The sequence below is a fragment of the Pogoniulus pusillus genome, chromosome 10, assembly GCF_015220805.1.
Source record: "Pogoniulus pusillus isolate bPogPus1 chromosome 10, bPogPus1.pri, whole genome shotgun sequence".
Lineage (NCBI taxonomy): Eukaryota > Metazoa > Chordata > Aves > Piciformes > Lybiidae > Pogoniulus > Pogoniulus pusillus.
Window position 1 is genome coordinate 32,420,433 of NC_087273.1, and position 16,450 is coordinate 32,436,882.

General features: G+C 46.3%; 1 protein-coding gene across 19 annotated transcripts in view; it reads right to left on the reverse strand.

Annotated features, from left to right (window-relative positions):
* The window catches only part of EPB41L3 (erythrocyte membrane protein band 4.1 like 3), a 112,582-nt gene that overhangs the window by 29,445 nt on the left and 66,687 nt on the right, over positions 1-16,450 (reverse strand). For all 19 annotated transcript variants that reach the window (XM_064150170.1, XM_064150168.1, XM_064150166.1 and 16 more), the window contains exons 7-11: positions 14,487-14,705; positions 11,980-12,067; positions 6,192-6,344; positions 3,690-3,787; positions 2,514-2,689 (exon numbers count right to left, since the gene is read on the reverse strand). In XM_064150170.1, the coding sequence (XP_064006240.1) occupies positions 2,514-2,689; positions 3,690-3,787; positions 6,192-6,344; positions 11,980-12,067; positions 14,487-14,705 (734 nt within the window). The remainder of the gene's footprint in view (positions 1-2,513; positions 2,690-3,689; positions 3,788-6,191; positions 6,345-11,979; positions 12,068-14,486; positions 14,706-16,450) is intronic.

Consider the following 16,450-nt stretch of genomic DNA (forward strand, 5'->3'; position numbering starts at 1 on the left):
GGACACTGTGATCCTGGGCAAACTGATGTGGGCACCCCTGCTTTATCAGGGGAGGTGGACTAGATTATCTCCAGAGGTCCCTTCCAACCCTGCCATGCTGAGATTCTGGGATTTTGTGACCTTTAAAGGTCATTGAGTCTAATGTCCCTGCAGTCAGCAGAGACATCTGCAACTAGAGCCCCAAACAACCTGACCTGGAACATTTCCACGCATGGGGCATCTACCATCTCCCTGGGCAACAGTGTTTCATTGCTCTCAGCACTAAAAAAATCTTCAATTAGTTAATTTAATTAATTTCTCAGTTTCTAAGTCAATAGGACTGTTGAAACTTATGCATTTATTTGCATCTGTTACCATATCTGAAACACGATTCAGGATGTTACAGCCACATTCACCCTACAGCAGCCACACCAGTGAAGAAACTGTGTTGACTAAAAAAAAAGCCTCTTTTCCCCATCTGCACTTCAGCAAATTAACAACACAAACCCTTCATGGAGTCTCACAAAGTGTTTTGGATCTCTTGTCTCTCGGGAATGAGCTTAGGAGGCAGGAGAAAGCAAAGGGAGCAGAAGGAGACATCTTGTTTGGATGTCATGAACAAAATAACACAGCAGGATTGTTTCTGCTCTGAGCCACATGCACAGCAAGCAGGTCACCAGTTGCTTGGTAACGAGCAAGAAGCATTATCAGAATTGGAAGATTCCAAAATAATTAATGGCAAGCAACATCTTAAAGGTGGAGAGAAGGTCTGTCATCATTACTTCCAAATCAATGTTTCTTCTCCGTCCCATCAGCAGATGTGGTTTGTTTGTGATGTTCTGCAGGAGAATTCACCTTTCCTTGTTAAACTGCAGCAAATCCGAGTTTAGTCTCAGCCTTTTTTCTACACAGGTAAACTGCAGCCTCTTTACTCAACATCTGACAAAAGCAACAGCTGATGTAGCTGAGACTCAGAATCACACCTTGGCTTAAACTGGGGGAGCAGCAGAACCCTTGCCTCTGAATCATGGAGAAGAAGCCATATACGTTACTCTCCATCTCACACCTTCAAAAGTAGCATATGGAAAAAGCCTGGCAGTGCTCATCTGACTAGAATCAGGAATCAGCAGTGCTTTGGGATGGAAAGGGCCTTTAAAAGTCATCTAGTCCAACCTTCCTGCAGTCAGCAGGGACATTTGCAATTAGAGTATGTTGCTGAGAGCCCCAGACAACCTGATCTGGAAAGTTTGCACAGATGGGGCATCTACCATCTCTCTGGGCAACTTGGGCCAGGGTCTTACCATCCACAGTGTAATAGATTTCTGCCTTGTATCTAGTCTGAATGTAGGATGTGAGATAATTGGAAGCAAGGGAAATAGAATCATTAAATCATTTTGGTTGGAAGAGACTTTTAAGCTCATTAAGTCCAACTGTGAACCCAGCACTGCAAGGTCACCACTGAACCATGTGCCTCAGCATGACATGTCTAAGGCTTTGAAACCCCTCCAGGGATGGGGACTCCACCACTGCCCTGGGTAACCTGTTCCAGGCCTTGACAACTCTTTTGGGGAAGAAATGATTAATATATGAATTGTAACACAGAAATGCAAATCCTACATAAAGAAAGAGCCCAAATTAAACCAAACTTCAAACAATTACTCACAGAAGCCCAGAAAAAAATGCTGACGCCTGACTTGGTCCTTCCTCAAAGCAGGGAAAGTGCTTTGAAGTTGTGATGGCAAGAGAAATGGCTCCATAAAGACTGGGCTCTCAAGAACCTCCTCCAGGTGTGGTGGTTTGGGGCCCAAGTTCCATTAAGAAAGCCAAGGAGTTCTCCAGGGGGACCAGCGAGGTCCAGGAGGTGGACCCCAGAAATTGTAAGTTTGATATTCAATCCCACAATTCTGCCATCACTTTTAAAGTGGGCAGCAAAGCCAAATATTTCTCTTTTCTCTCTCTCTTCCTTTGGGTCTCAGTTTACCTTTATCTGGTAAACTAATGGGGGAGTAAATCTGCCTGTGGCCTTGAAGGCTGCACTGAATTTCCTGCTGCACAGTCAGGCCTGTTTGGGCCTAATGGGAGACAATGCAGGGGGAGAAAATGAGCACTGAAGTTCTGTGGTTTAGTTTGGTTGGAGGGAAGGTGCTGGGGGAGTTCTCAAGTATCCTGCATCCGTATTAGGCACTAAGGATTTGTGCATTCTGTATTTCCCTGTACATCTTCAAACACAACTTTCTGTATTCCCCTCCAACTCAGCTAGAGCATTCTTTGTTTTAATTCCTTCTGGACTAAAATTTGTTTCTGCCCACTCTTTAAAAACTAAGACTCCAGGCAAGCCCTTTGTAAGATCTACAGCAGTAACATTTAGCACAATGCTCCTCTGCACCCTCCCAAAACGTGCAGGTACTCACAGCCTCCACTCAGCCGAAGCTCAAAGAGATGAGATGACAACAACTTTATACCCAATCTAAAGCAGTGACCACCACCACCACCACCATGAGAACTTCTGAGGAAGCCAGCTGAGAGGACCTTACCCCCATCTAAGCTGCGAGACATGGTGTAGCGTTTGCTGGAGGAGCGCTCGAAGTAGGGCGCGGGCCGGTCGATGAGGGCGCTGGCTCTCCTCGTCTGCGCCTGCGTCCGCCCGCTGTAGCGGAACTTGGAGCCCAGCGTCAGGAACTTCTTTGGAGGTGCTTCTGGTAGCAAGAGTCTAAAACACATCAAGCAGTGCAGCGGTCACTCCTGTGAAAACTAGCCTGCCCTCTCTGAAGAGGAGAGAGGACAGCTGTTGGCTATCACTCTTCGTCATAGGTCTGAAGCTAAAAGGGAGCCAAAGGATGCTGAGTTCTTCCTCACAGGCAAGAATCATAGAATCATTAAGGTTGGAAAAGACCTTTAAGATCATCAAGTCCAACCATCAAACCAACACCATCATGGCCATTAAACCATGTCCTGAAGTCTATGTGTTTTCTGAGCACCTTCAGAGATGGTGACTTCACCACCTCCCTGGGCAGCCTGTTCCAATGCCTGACCACTCTTTCAGTAATGAAAGTGCTCCAAATGTCCAACCTAAACCTCTCCTGGTGCAACTTGAAACTGTTTCCTGTTGTCCTACTGTTTGTTACTTTGGAGAGACTGACTTCCACCTGGCTCCAACCTCCTTTCAGGGAGCTGCAGAGAACCAGAAGGCATCCCCTGAGCCTCCTTTTCTCCAGACTGAACAACCCCAGTTTCCTCAACCACTCCTCACAAGACCTATTCTCCATACGCTTCACCATTTTCATTCCCTGTCTCTGGACACAGTCCAGCACCTCAATGTCCTTCTTGCAGTGAGGGACTCAAAACTGCACTCAATATTAGAGATGTAGCCTCACAGTTTCCAGTTGCTCTCACTAGACACTCAGAAGTGCAGCAGAGCCTTTCATCACCAATTATAGCATCTAATAATACCATAGAATAAAGCCAAATGATCAATCTGGACCATATGGTGATCTGAAACACTCAGGAGCTACCTGAAACAATATGAAAAGCTGAGGTTAAACACTTCCTTCCACCTTGAAAAAGCAACAACCTTCCCTATGTCTGCTTGGAGACACCCAGCAATCAAAAGGACAGTATAATTTGGCAGGGGTTTGTCTCTGCTGGCAGAATTGGTCTCTTTTGTTGTTGTTGCTTTAGGTGACACCTTTAGGAAGGAGGGGTTCACATACCTGAAAAACGTGTGGTGCTCAACGCACACCTTCCACAAACGCTTTGCAGCACGATGATTTGGCAGCTTGAACCCGATGGTGCTTTCAAACTGCTCAAACTAGGTGAGAAAGAAGAAAAAAAAAACCCAGGACTTGAGGCTGTGCATCCATTTTTAGACAGTGTACAGAGATTCACCTTCGTTTCCTCCAGCAGTATCATCTCACTGCAAGGGTGAACATAAATGCTTGTGTACATAACCACACATACATGCTGTCTGCGAAGCTGGGAGGGATAATGGCAACCTTTGAGGACTGGTTTTGGGTAGAATCTCAAAGAGCAGGAGGTTTTTGATGGTGACAGTGATGGTTTATGCCCTGCAGTAACAAAGACATCAGAGAAGATTTGGGAGACCTCTAAGAAAACCACAATTTAAGTGTTTTAACCCAGTTTAAACAATGGTGGGAAGCCTGATGATAGCCTGGAGGTAAGCAATGGTCCCCAGGGATTGACCTGGTCTCAAACAGCCTTAGATCAAGGAGATTTGCAGTGGAAGAGCTATACAGTTAGTAAATCACAGTGGGTTTAGTTGATTTGTTTTGTGGGGAGGAGAGGAAGAACAGACAGGCAATGAAAAAGGGTTGACTGGGGATACAAAGAGACCTTTCCAGGTAGATTTCTATGCTCCAGATAAAATGCTGAGCCAGATAAAACCTCTGCAGCATGCTGAAGGCTATATGTAGATGGCTAAGTAAGTGCAATAGTGTGGTGTGATCAGGGAAAGGTGGACAGATGGGTGATGGTAAAGAAGCACAAATCCTTCCAGGGAGACTAGAGAAAAATAAGGCAGGAACCAGCAAAACATGGAATGGTCCTGCTCTAGGCGACGGTATTTTAGGAGATGGGCTGAATGAGATGACCTCCGGAGGTTCCTTCCAACCTCCAGTATTGTGTGATCCTGTGGTGAATCGTGCTCTCATCAGCTCTGATTTGGAAACTGTGGTTGCAGTGATTGTGTTGCATGAGCAGCTATGACCTGGTCAGAGGATGCTACACATCCAGACCAGCAGAGGTCACCAGGGCTTCAGCAGTGGCCGGCCTGAGTGCAGGCACTGAGAAGATCTGTGGCTATTCACTGATAAAAGCAAATCCAGGACTGGGAAGCTGGCTCCTAAAATTGTGTTTTCTGAGAAGTAGGTTTGTAGATATTGGTTTAGGAGTCGAAAAACCCAGGCCCTATGGGGTGGGAGGACCAGCAGATCTCCCAGGTCGCTTAGGAAGCTATAGAATCATAGAGACGTTTTGGTCAGAAAAGTCCTCTGAGATCATCAAGTCCAACCATTAACCCATCACTGCCAGGTCACCACTAAACCATGTCCCTCAGCACCACATCTACAGACCTTTGAAACCCTTCGAGGGATGAGGACTCTACCACTACCCTGAGCAGCCCATGCTAGGTACTTGAGGCCTCAACTCAGGACTCCCAACAGCCATTAGAGGAGAAATGCCAGAAAATCCTCATCCACAGGCTCACAGGATGTTAGAGGTTGGAAGGGACTCAAGGAGATCATCGAGTCCAACCCCCCTGCCACAGCAGGACCACACAATCTAGCACAGATCACACAGGAACACATCCAGACAGGCCTTGAAAGGCTCCAGAGAAGGAGACTCCCAACCTCTCTGGGGAGCCTTTTCCAGTGCTCTGTGACCCTTATAGTGAAGAAGTTCCAACTTGTGTTGAGGTGGAACCTCTTATGCCGCAACTTACACCTATTGCTCCTTGTCCTCATGAAAAGCAGCACGGAAACAGCACTGTGCCTCAAACCCTTCCCCTCGGTTTTGACTCGCCCTCCGCCAGCATTGCATCCTGTCCCACCGATGGAAGCGACAACCCAGAGCCGGTTCCGGTGCTTAGGCGGTGCTGCCCGCCCAGCACAGAAACCCAGATGACTTCTGTGCTGAGTTAGAGCTCCGCCCTCTAAAATGGACACGAATGTTTCATGGAGCAGCTCATCCTTTACCTGGGCTTTGTCACCTCGTTTCCGAGCTCTGAACTCAGCTCTTGAGGATGGGATTTGCCGTGCTCGCGGCTCAGCCACTAGAGGGCACTCACTGATCAAGACTTCACATCGCCTTCTCCAGAACCAGACCATGAGCTCCTGAAGCCCTGGAGTGCTAATGCCTTTGGCAACCAAGGGATGCTGGATGATTGGCTTTTAATTTTAGCACTCTCTGCTCTGATTTCAGTTGTGCTGGACTGTACTGATCTACTGGCTTGTACTGGTCTATGTCTTCTAGTGGGGAAGAGAAGCAGACCCCACTTTTAATACACAGCATGACGGTGGGTAATGATCATGGGATGGTAAGCAATATGCTACTTCAGTCCCCAAAGCAATCATAATATTTTAGATATTTACCCAAGAAAAAAGGAGAGGTATATTGGTAAGAGGGGACGAATCAACACATCAGGGATCACACAGGGTTGTGAAGGGTTCTTTCACTGAAGAGCATCAGGATGCCCTTACCTCCCCTGGTCGGATTTTGATGTAGAAGTTGTTCCTCTTGTAGGAAATTTTGAGCACCTTTGGCCAGGCAAATCTGTTTATTCTGAGCCTGTCTCGATATATTAAGAGTCCACTTGCACAAACTCCGAGCATGATCTCCACTCCTTCAGAATCCTGGAAAACAAGCAGTGGATTTTGTTGGATATTTCTCTCCTTCCATCCTAAAGATCCTTGTACACTCTGTTTCTACCCAGGCTATGTCTTTTTAATGCATCAGTCGTAGTGACCTGATTTCTGAGAGCTACTTGCATTCATGCAAGTAATAGTAAGGTTGGGCAGGGTGAGAGGTCTTTGAGTGTTGTGAATGCTTCCATTTTAGAAAGACTCTAGAAGAAGGGGAGAAACTTTAAGACCTTATTAATAGAATGAGATAAAATGTATAGTCAAAAAGTTTGTGAGCATCATAAACCCCCAAGTGTTACTAGCATAAATACCAGATAGAAAGCAGGACAGCATACAAAATTACTTCTCCTGGCATCAGGGAGCTCACAGAATCCCAGCATGGTGGGATTTGGAAGGGACCTCTGGAGACTGTCTACTCCAAACATCTGCTGTTAAAGCAGAATCACCCACAGAAGGTTGCCCGGGATCACAATGCCCAGGTGGGTTTGGAATCTATCTAGAGAAGGAGACTCCACAAACTCCCTGGGCAGCCTGCTCCAAAGCTCAGCACCCTCACAGCAAAGAAATTTCCCCTCTTTTTCAGGTGGAACATCCTAGGTTCCAGTTTGTGCCCACTGCCCCCTGTCCTGTTGCTGGGTAGCACCAAAAAGAGTCTGGCTCCATCCTATTGGATCCCTGCACCCTTTAGATATTGATGGGCATTGAGAAGATCAACGTCTTCTCCGTGACTAAGCCTCGCGAAACCTTAGATTCTTCTTCTGTAGTTTGCTTGTCTTTAGTTGGTTTGGTAGCTTCTGTAACACTCCTGTGTCTAGACTCAGTATTTTCCCTTTGAAATGCCCAGTGTTCAGAAATTTGGACATCTGGACCAAAAAGACTCTTGCTATAAACCATGTTTGGCAGGGACACTCTGCAAAAGGTCTGGCCCCAGTTTTATCACAATGCACCTCAAAATACACATGTCTGAAGTCAGGACACATTTATGTCTCCTTTAGAAGCCTTCAAATGGTCTAAACCAAATCTTCACTGTTGGATTTCACCACTAGCCTGTATACATTTGCTTTATTCATTTAGCTAAGTACCAATGCTGCCAGAGAAAAGAAGGATCCACCTCGAAGTACACAGTTCTTCAGTACTTACATTAAAATCAAGGTACAGAAGTTTGACAGCAGAGCCTATGAAGATGTTGTAGGTATCTTCACAGATAGAGCCAATTTCCCTCTGCTTTTCCCTATAAGCCACCTTTTAGCATAGTGAAAATTTGATTGCATTTTAAGATGAACACCAAGGAACATCTGGCCACTGAAGAGCAAAAAGTGTACAGCACAGCTCGAAGTACACACACAGAGAATGAGTGCCACAAAGTCACTCCAGTGCTATAGCTATAGAGCACACCAACAGAAGATGAATGTTCCAACAATGATCACATCAAAACAGAGAATGGTTTGAGTAGTTTGAGAGTGATGAATCAATTGAACCAGGGTCCACCCACCTTGCACCCAAGCACTGTAGTGAGTCTGAGTGTGGGGTTTGTGTGAGAAAGATCTTGCTGTAAGACATAGGCTTTGATAGCTTCCCATATTGCCCATATTCCTCCCAACCTTCTCTTCTCACTCCAAAAGAACAGAATGACAGAATGTGTGGGTTGGAAGGGACCTTTAAAGGTCACCTAGTCCAACCCTTTGCAGTCAGCAGGGGCATCTGCAACTCAGGCAGGTTGCTCAGAGTTCCAAATGACCTGATCTTGGAATGGTCCCAGGGATGGGACCTCTGGGCAACTTGGGCCAGAGTCTCACCACCATAATGAAAATTTCTTCCTTCTCTCTAGTCTGAATCTCTCTCTTTTAGTTTAAACCCAATATCCCTCACTGTCGTGGAACGCAGTTTCGCGGCAGAGTTTATGGGGAAAATACGCGAGGCGTTGACTATTTTATCAGTGATTTATTGCAAAAAATGCGAATTCCCTCTTCCCGAAACTACACCACCACTGTGAATTCTTTTGATCGAGGTCAAAGTAACATTTCCGAAAATGGCAAATTAAAGAGTCTATGATGTTTAAAGAGAGTTCTTTGAGTCTCTGGTTTGAGTTAACAGTTCGTCAGCTACTCACAGTCTGTAGCCTGGTAGGGAGTCCCTTTCTCCCGGTGAGGGTCCAGGTATATGCAGGCTTTCCTGCCTCTGCGGCTCGGGGTATCCGCCCGAGGCGAGGCTAGATCGGCAAGCAGCTTGTTGTCCGAGGAAGGAGCGAGGGTGAGGTCCAGAAAGGCAAGGGCACAAGGGCCAAAAGCCTCGATCCTGGCCTGTCCACCATTTTTATAATGTTCCAAAATAGGACTAGCCCACAACTCGGACCACTTTTTCATTGTTCACTTACATTGGTAAAAAACAATAAGCAACTTATACAATTGGATAACATTACCTAAAACAATATAAAGACCCCTCCTCAGGCCAGCCCACCTGCAGGTGTTGGGCAGGCCTGAGAAAGTCGTTTCTACTAACCAAAACAATACCTTGTTGTCTGGAAAGCAAGGCCAAGTGAAAGAGAAACATGGCCAGTGTTTACCTTTCACTTACCCTAGGGAGAAATCTTCCCATGGGACTGAAAGATTGTTTTGGTTTTTTCGATGCTTCTGGCTTGAATGTGAGGCATTAGAAATCCGCATGACGTGGAGACTTTAGAGGGGCTTTTGCTACTCTCCATGACACTCACCCTGTCCCAACAGGGCATGCTGAAAAGATTGTCCCAACTTTCCTTTAAGTCCTGAAAGGCTACAAGAAGGTCTACCTGTAGCCTTCTCTTCTCCAGGCTGAAAAACCCCAACTCCCTCAGGCTGTCCTCACAGCAGAGGGGTTCCACTCTTTCATCATTTTAGTGGCCTGGTCATGTCTTGCTTCTGCTGTGATGGTCTCACCCCCGAAAGATGATTTTTTCTACCTAAAACTCTGGTGTGACACCACTGCCAGCTACAGCAGAAATAAAAAGCAATTTCTCAGTGTACCTCACTGTACACTTTCCTAATCAAAAATCTAACAGAAATCTGCTCACTGTAACATCAGAGGAACAAGACATGGTCCTTGCAGCTGTGTGTATGAATGGGGGGAGGGCTTCAGCAGAGTGGTGACAGCTCAGGGGACACATCTCTCTATCTGAACACATCTTTTATCATAGCCCTGTGCTGGATAATTGAAAACCACTTTAAACAGCAGCTGGTGACTCCAGCATCTGTTGAATACCTGTCACAGCCTTTAATGAACTAACATTTACATAGAGACATCTGCCATGCTGTGACTTCAGAGAGGCATCCACTGAGATACTTGTCCCCTAGTCTGATACCATCAGACCTTGCTGGCAGAGATAATTAAAAGCAAACATTCCTCTTCTCAGTCAGAATCTGCTTTCCTCACCTTCAGCCCAGTTTCCAATATCCCTGTTGGGTTTCTTAACCCACAGACAGACCCAGTTTGGTCATGACTTCAATGAAGAACACCACTTCAGAGAGAGATGGGCTCATCTACCAACTTCTATTGCTTTAGGTCATTCCAGATGAAAACCAGCAAACTTTTTTAGAGATAACATAAAATGGCTACCTTAGGAGATCCTACTTAATTCACACAGCCTTTCTCCATTGTTCTGAACAAAGCACTCAGATCATAATGCCATGTTGAATTGTCAGTAAGGAAGTCTGTAATGTGTTTAGAACAGGACAAAGTGGAGAGCTGGGCAGAGGGAGGAAGTTCAACATGGGCAAGAGGAGTCCTGCCCCTGAGGAGGAATAACCCCCTTCACTAGTACAGGTGAAAAGCAGCTCCATGGAGAAGGACCTGGGCGCACTGGTGGAAAACAAGTTCAATATGAACCAGCAAGGTGCTTTTGTGGCTATAAAGGTCAGTGGTGTCTTGGTGTACATGAACAAGTGTGCAGCCAGCAGGTCGAAGGAGGTTCTACTCCCCCTCTACTTTACCCTAGTTAGGCCACAGTTTGGAGTTCTGAGGCCATTTCTGGGCTCCCCAGTTCAAAAGAGACAGGGACCTACTGGAGAGAGCCCAGTGGAGGCTGCAAAGACCCTGAAGGGTCTGCAGCATCTCTGAGGAGAAAAGGCTGAGAGACCTGGGACTTGTTTATTCTAGAGAAGAACAGCCTGAGGGGAATCTTCTCAACATTCAGCAAGAGGGTTGGAGGTAAGAGAATGTGACCAGACTCCACAGTGGCCAGTGAGAAGACAGGGGGTAATGGGTACAAACTGGAATCCATCAGGTTTCATCTGAACATGAGGAAAAAACTCTTTGTTCTGAGTGTGCAAGAGCCTTGGTGCAGGCTGCCCAGAGAGGCTGTGGAGTCTCATTCTCAGGAGAGATTCCAAACCCACCTGGACCTTGTGATCCTGGGCAACCTGCTGTGGGTGACCCTGCATGAGAAGAGGAGGATTCTGTGAACTCTCTTAGTTTCTCTTTTTTCCAGATTTTCTTTTGTGCTGTCCAGAAGATGTAGGAAAAAAAACTATGGCATGAAACTTGCTAACCTCTTTCTGCTCCAAATGTGTCTCAAGATGTGCTGCCTATCTTCAAGATATGGAGAAGGCAGCAGTGTGCCTCCTGGTCAAGTTCTGCTCATTGAGCCATGGACAGATTTTTCATTTTCAGTGAAGATTAAGAAAACTCAAAAGATTGCCTTGGGTTCTGTATCACACATGCACAGCTACTCCAAAAGGCCCCAGGGATCTGACTGTAGACACTTTTGAGATCCAAGCTGTAGATTTATCTTGGTTCTTGAAAGGATCTGCAGCACAAAACCAGACTCACAATACTTTGACCTTTACAGAGAATACATCTCTCTCCCCAGCTTGAGATTCTTTTATTCAGCACTCACTGCCAAGGATGCTCACGAACCTCAAAGACAATAAAATCTATTCCCCAGTGAAGGAAAGAAATCAATTGGAAGAGTGAACAAAAAGACAGTGATTAGTTGTTGGGAAAAGACCCCACAACCATCACAAGCCTGAGGTGGCTCTCCCAGGCCAGCAGGAGATGACCACTGAGGATGCTAATGAGGACAAGAACGACCATGTCTTATTCATAACTTAATCAGATGATGATTAGAGAATCATGGTGGGAGAATGTTCCCAGCAGAACTACTGCCTGTCCAGCCATCTGCAATGACCACAGTCCATAAGTGAGACCAGCAGCTGTCTTCTCATCACTACCAACCTGACTAAAGTGTCTACCACAGCTCAATAATTGCTTGAGAAGTTCTAAGGAGTGTTAGAAATGATCTGCTTATCTAGCTGAGATACCATGGTTGGTCTTACTAAACTGGGTAATGTATATGAACAAGATCACCGCTGAATATTCTCTGGACATCTTCTAACATCCTTCCTCTTTACTCCACCCATTCAATGTCTTGTCCAAAGGATATGGTTGCTTCATCAATGCGAAAGACTGATGTGGAACATCTTTGAATCTACAGACTAAGCTATGTTACAAGACGTATTTATGCTTAACCCAGGAGTCACCTCACGTTGCCATCATCTGTTTCATTAACTGTCCCTCTCAAAATAAGCAGAAGGAATAAACTGAGGGTCCCATGTAGGTACAAGCACCATGCAACAGGAGGGACTGGAGTACCTACCTTGGCATGATGCAGATCTACTCCATACATTGAGAGCTTTTTGGCATTCTCCAGGAAATGCATCTCGGCCTCTGCAGGTGTCATTCCCCTGTGGAAAAGCAACCAAATTCTATCCATCAGTGCTGTGGAAACAGAATGCAAAGCGAAGCCCAGCAGCTGGGTAACATTTTCAGCCTGTGAGAACTACAGTCATACACTTTAGGTAAGTGGGTACTGATCAGAGCCAAAACCCTGGTGCAGACCCTGTTCCACCAGGTCAAGGTAGGTTCACCATGCCCTCTACTCCTCCCTAGGGAGGGCACATCTCAGAATCACAGAATACTGGGTTAGAGAGGACCCCTAGGATCACCTGCTCCAACCTTTCTAGGTAATAGCAAAGTTTAAATACGATGCCCCAGCACCCTGAGTCTTAAAACTGACCAATGTAGGGGCAGCCACTTCCCTTGGGAGATGATTCCAATGTCTTGACTGTTTTCATTGTGAGAGATTTTCTTCTGGAGTCCAACTGGAAACTCCCTCATTGTCCCTTGTCTTTTCCAAGTGGCTCCATGTAAGTAGGGAGTCTCCATCCTTCTGGTGGCCACCCTTATCTACTGGTACATGGTGGTAAGGTCTCCCCTAACCCTGCTCTTCTCAAGGCTGAACCAAACCAGTTCTCCCAGCCTTTCCTCATATGGCAGGTCTTCCAGTCTTCTGATCATTCTCATGGCCCTTCTCTGGACTCTTTCCAGCCTGTACACTGGGGACAAAAATTGCTAGCAGTGCTCCAGATGTGGCTTGACAAACACTGTGTAGAGTGGGACAATGACTTCTCTGTCTCTGCTGGTGACGCCCTTGCTGATGCAGCCCAGCATCCTATTGGTTTTCTTTGCCACCGCAGCACAATCTTCACTCATACTGACCCTCCGGTCCCTTTCCACAGTGCTGCTCCCAGCCAGGTGGATCCCAGCCTGGGCTGCACTCCTTGATTATATATTCCAGGTGCAAGACTCTACATTTGTCCTCACTGAACTTCATAAGGTTCTTGCTAGCTCACTCATTCAGCCTGTCCACCTCTTCCTGGAGTGTGGCTTCTCCCTTTTGGAGCATCAACCTCCCCACTCATTTTGGTGTGATCTGCAAACTTAATCAGGGTGCTCTTAATCCCAAATATCCAGATGACTTATGATGACACTTAACAGTGTTGGGCACAGTATCAATCCCTGGAGGATCCCACTTGTGAGTGGGTGCCAGGTTGAGAAAGAACTATTGACTGCCACCCTCTGGGTATGGCCTGTCAGCCAGTTCCCCACCCACCACCCAGACCACCTGTCTAGTCCATAGTGTCTAGTCTTCTTGGTTAGTGAGCAGCAAGTCCAGCAGTGTCCAATTCCTGGTTGGCACCATCTAACCTTTGCATGAGGAAGGAGTCCTCTATGCATTCCAAAAACTTGATGGATGACAGATGAGCTGCTTTACTATTCTTCCTGCAAATGTCTGTGTAGTTAAAGTCTTCCAAAAGAAAACAGGCTTTGCTGACCTGAAGCTTGCTTAAGTAACTCCAGTACTGCCTCACTGGTTGTGTCAGATGCCTACTGTAAGGTCTTGGAGATGACCCCTCTGATTTTGACTCAGAGGCATTTGATAGAGCTTCCACAATTACCACAGTTGACTTCAATATATCTGAGGTTCCCTTTAATATAGAGTGCCACTCCTCCACCTCTTCTGCCTTGCCTGTAATGATGAAACAGGCTATAGCCATCTATCCTGATCCTCAGGTCATGTGAGCTGTTCCAACAAGTTTTGGTTATTCCTGTGATGTTGTAAGTTTCTGAGCTAGTCCTGCATCTGCAGTGCTGGGTCCAATTCTGGCTTCCCAAGTTTCAAAGAGATAAGCAACTACTGGAGAGAGTCCAGCAGAGCCTATGAAGATGCTTAGGAGCCTGAAGCATCTCTGTGATGAAGAAAGGCTGGAAGATCTGAACATGAGGAGAAACTTCTTTGCTGTATGGGTGTCAGAGCCCTGGAGCAGACTGCCCAGGTTGTGGAGTCTCCTCTGGAAAGATTCCAAACCCTTCTGGACAAGTTCTTCAAAAAGAGAGTGATTTGCCACTGGAATGGGCTGCCCATGGAGGTGATGGAGTCATCGTCTCTGGAGGCGTTCAAGAAAAGCCTGGCTGAGGCACTTGGTGCCATGGTCTAGTTGATTGGCTAGGGCTGGGTGCTAGGTTGGACTGGATGATCTTGGAGGTCTCTTCCAACCTGCTTGATTCTATGATTCAATGACAGTGTGATCTTGAGAGACCTGCTGTGGGTGACCCTGATCTAGTAGAGGGGTTGGATTCAGTGATCTCCAGAAGTCTCTTCCAACTACCACCATGCTGGGATTCTGTGATCTTCCACGGTGTGAAATTCTTCTCTAACTGAAGATATGGAGAGAATTCATGTCCACAAAATATTCTTAATACAGTAGCTAACTGAAAGTCCCTGAAGGCAAGCTACAGCCCATACTGATGCTCTGTACCCACCTGTGGCTCTTGTGCAGCTCGATCACCTTGTCCTCCAGCTCCTTCGTGTGATTGGGCGCAAAGCGGAACTCGCTGATGTAGTCACTGCCGTACTCATCGGGGTCGTAGTCCCCCAGCTCCGACTGCACTGTGTAGGAGCCCAGCAAGGCCAGGGTGACAAAGGAGCAGGGCAGCCGACCTGACACAATGTCATCTCTCAACTGCAAGCAGAGGTAGTACCTGCAACAAAGCACCAAAGAGGCTCAGAAGATCTTCCTCAAAGAGCGGTACCCAAGTACCAACAAGAGGCTCTGGTTCCTGTACTCATTTACAGACAACTCCCAAACTCAGGGTTTGGCTTTTTAAATTGTGCTTAATTTATGTGTAGCAACATCTAATTTATCTTTATAAAGCAGGAAGGAGATGTCTTATTAAAAGAGGTTATTACTTCCTTTAGTGATCTGGATGGAGAATTACCCATTAAACATACCAGGTTTCCATCATAAATCACTAAGACATGCAGCAAACTGAGAGTTCTTAAGGAAGAAAAACTAACACCTCCCCTCCACAAATACTGTTCATTGAAGAGCAGCTGAGCTCCAAGGTGCTCAAACAACTGCAGCTGTCTCTTTGGCAAAGTCTTGGGCCTCCTCAAGACTGAAACAGTAAATGCTGTTTAAATCATGCTGATAGGCAGTGGATGGTGGAATCAAAGAGGTAAAAAGGGAAGAGTGTTGGCTTGGTGATGAAGACACAAGAGCTTCTAGTGGAGATTTGAGGGTGCACAAGAGGGAAAAAGAGTTCTTCTTTCTTTTTGAAGACCTCTGTTGAAGTGGAAGTTCTTGGCACAGTGTCTTTCTGTGTAGTGCCTAACACAGGGGACCTCTGATTGAAGGCTTCATGCTACTTGAAAAGCAACAAGCAGTCCACAAAGCAAGGAAGCCTAAAATTATCCACAGGTTGAAAAATGTTATTAGAATAGGAAAGAAAATGCTTGTCTGATGGCATAAAACTCAGCATGGTTCAGAAGTTGTCTTGCTTTACACCATGGAGGAAACCAAGTGAGGGGTTGGTTTGGGTTGTGTTTGCAATCAAACACAACAGAGAGCAGAGGTGCAGAAGTGACTCATTGCAGGGAGCAGGTGGTCACCGCCACTGTAATCCTGACATCGTACACATCAGATACTTCCCTCCTTAAATAACACACAAAATTTACACACATGCTTACTATTGACCCTTCTCCTTTCTTTCACAGTTTGGATTTTACCTATAATAACAACTTGTGACCAAACAGTAGGCATTGGACATCTTTGTGAAAATGAAAATCAACCCTCAGGAAAATGTGTATCGGAAAAGAGGAATTTTAGGGTTTGTCTTTGTTTGAGCTAGACCAGAACCAGTTCTGGGCAGGAATTTGACCTTCTTAGCTCAGGCTCTGCTCAGTGAGGACACTTTCTGAGGTTCAGGGCAGGTTTGCACAGCCAGGGGCTACTTCTAGCAGGGAGAATACTGATGGAGAGAGTTACTGCCCTGGGCTGGGCTGCGGAAAAGCTCTGGCTTAGACTTGCTCCCATGCAGACCAAAGGCACTGCCACATCTTGTGCCCTACCTTGAGGGTGGGAGGAGAGGGCAGGACAGGTGACCCTCAGCTGACCAACGTGGGATTTCATCCCATAGGTGGCATCTTCAGGATCAAGCTGAGGGATCACCAGGTTTAATTCTCAAAGGCAGGTGTCCCAGGAGGACTCTGTCCCTTCTGCCTTTGATTCTAATTTCAGAATCTGCTGCTGCTGAGTCCAGTCTGGGACTTGTCCAGTGCCTGCTCCTAGCATCAGTAATGACGATGGTGATGGCATTGCCATCTGGGGTTAGATACTGTTTTTTATCTCTATGTTTCCTTTTCAATGGATTGTCCTTGCATTTCCAGACACTTTACTTTCTTTCCCAACCCATCAGCTTCTCTCCCTTCTTCCCTTCCTTTGGGA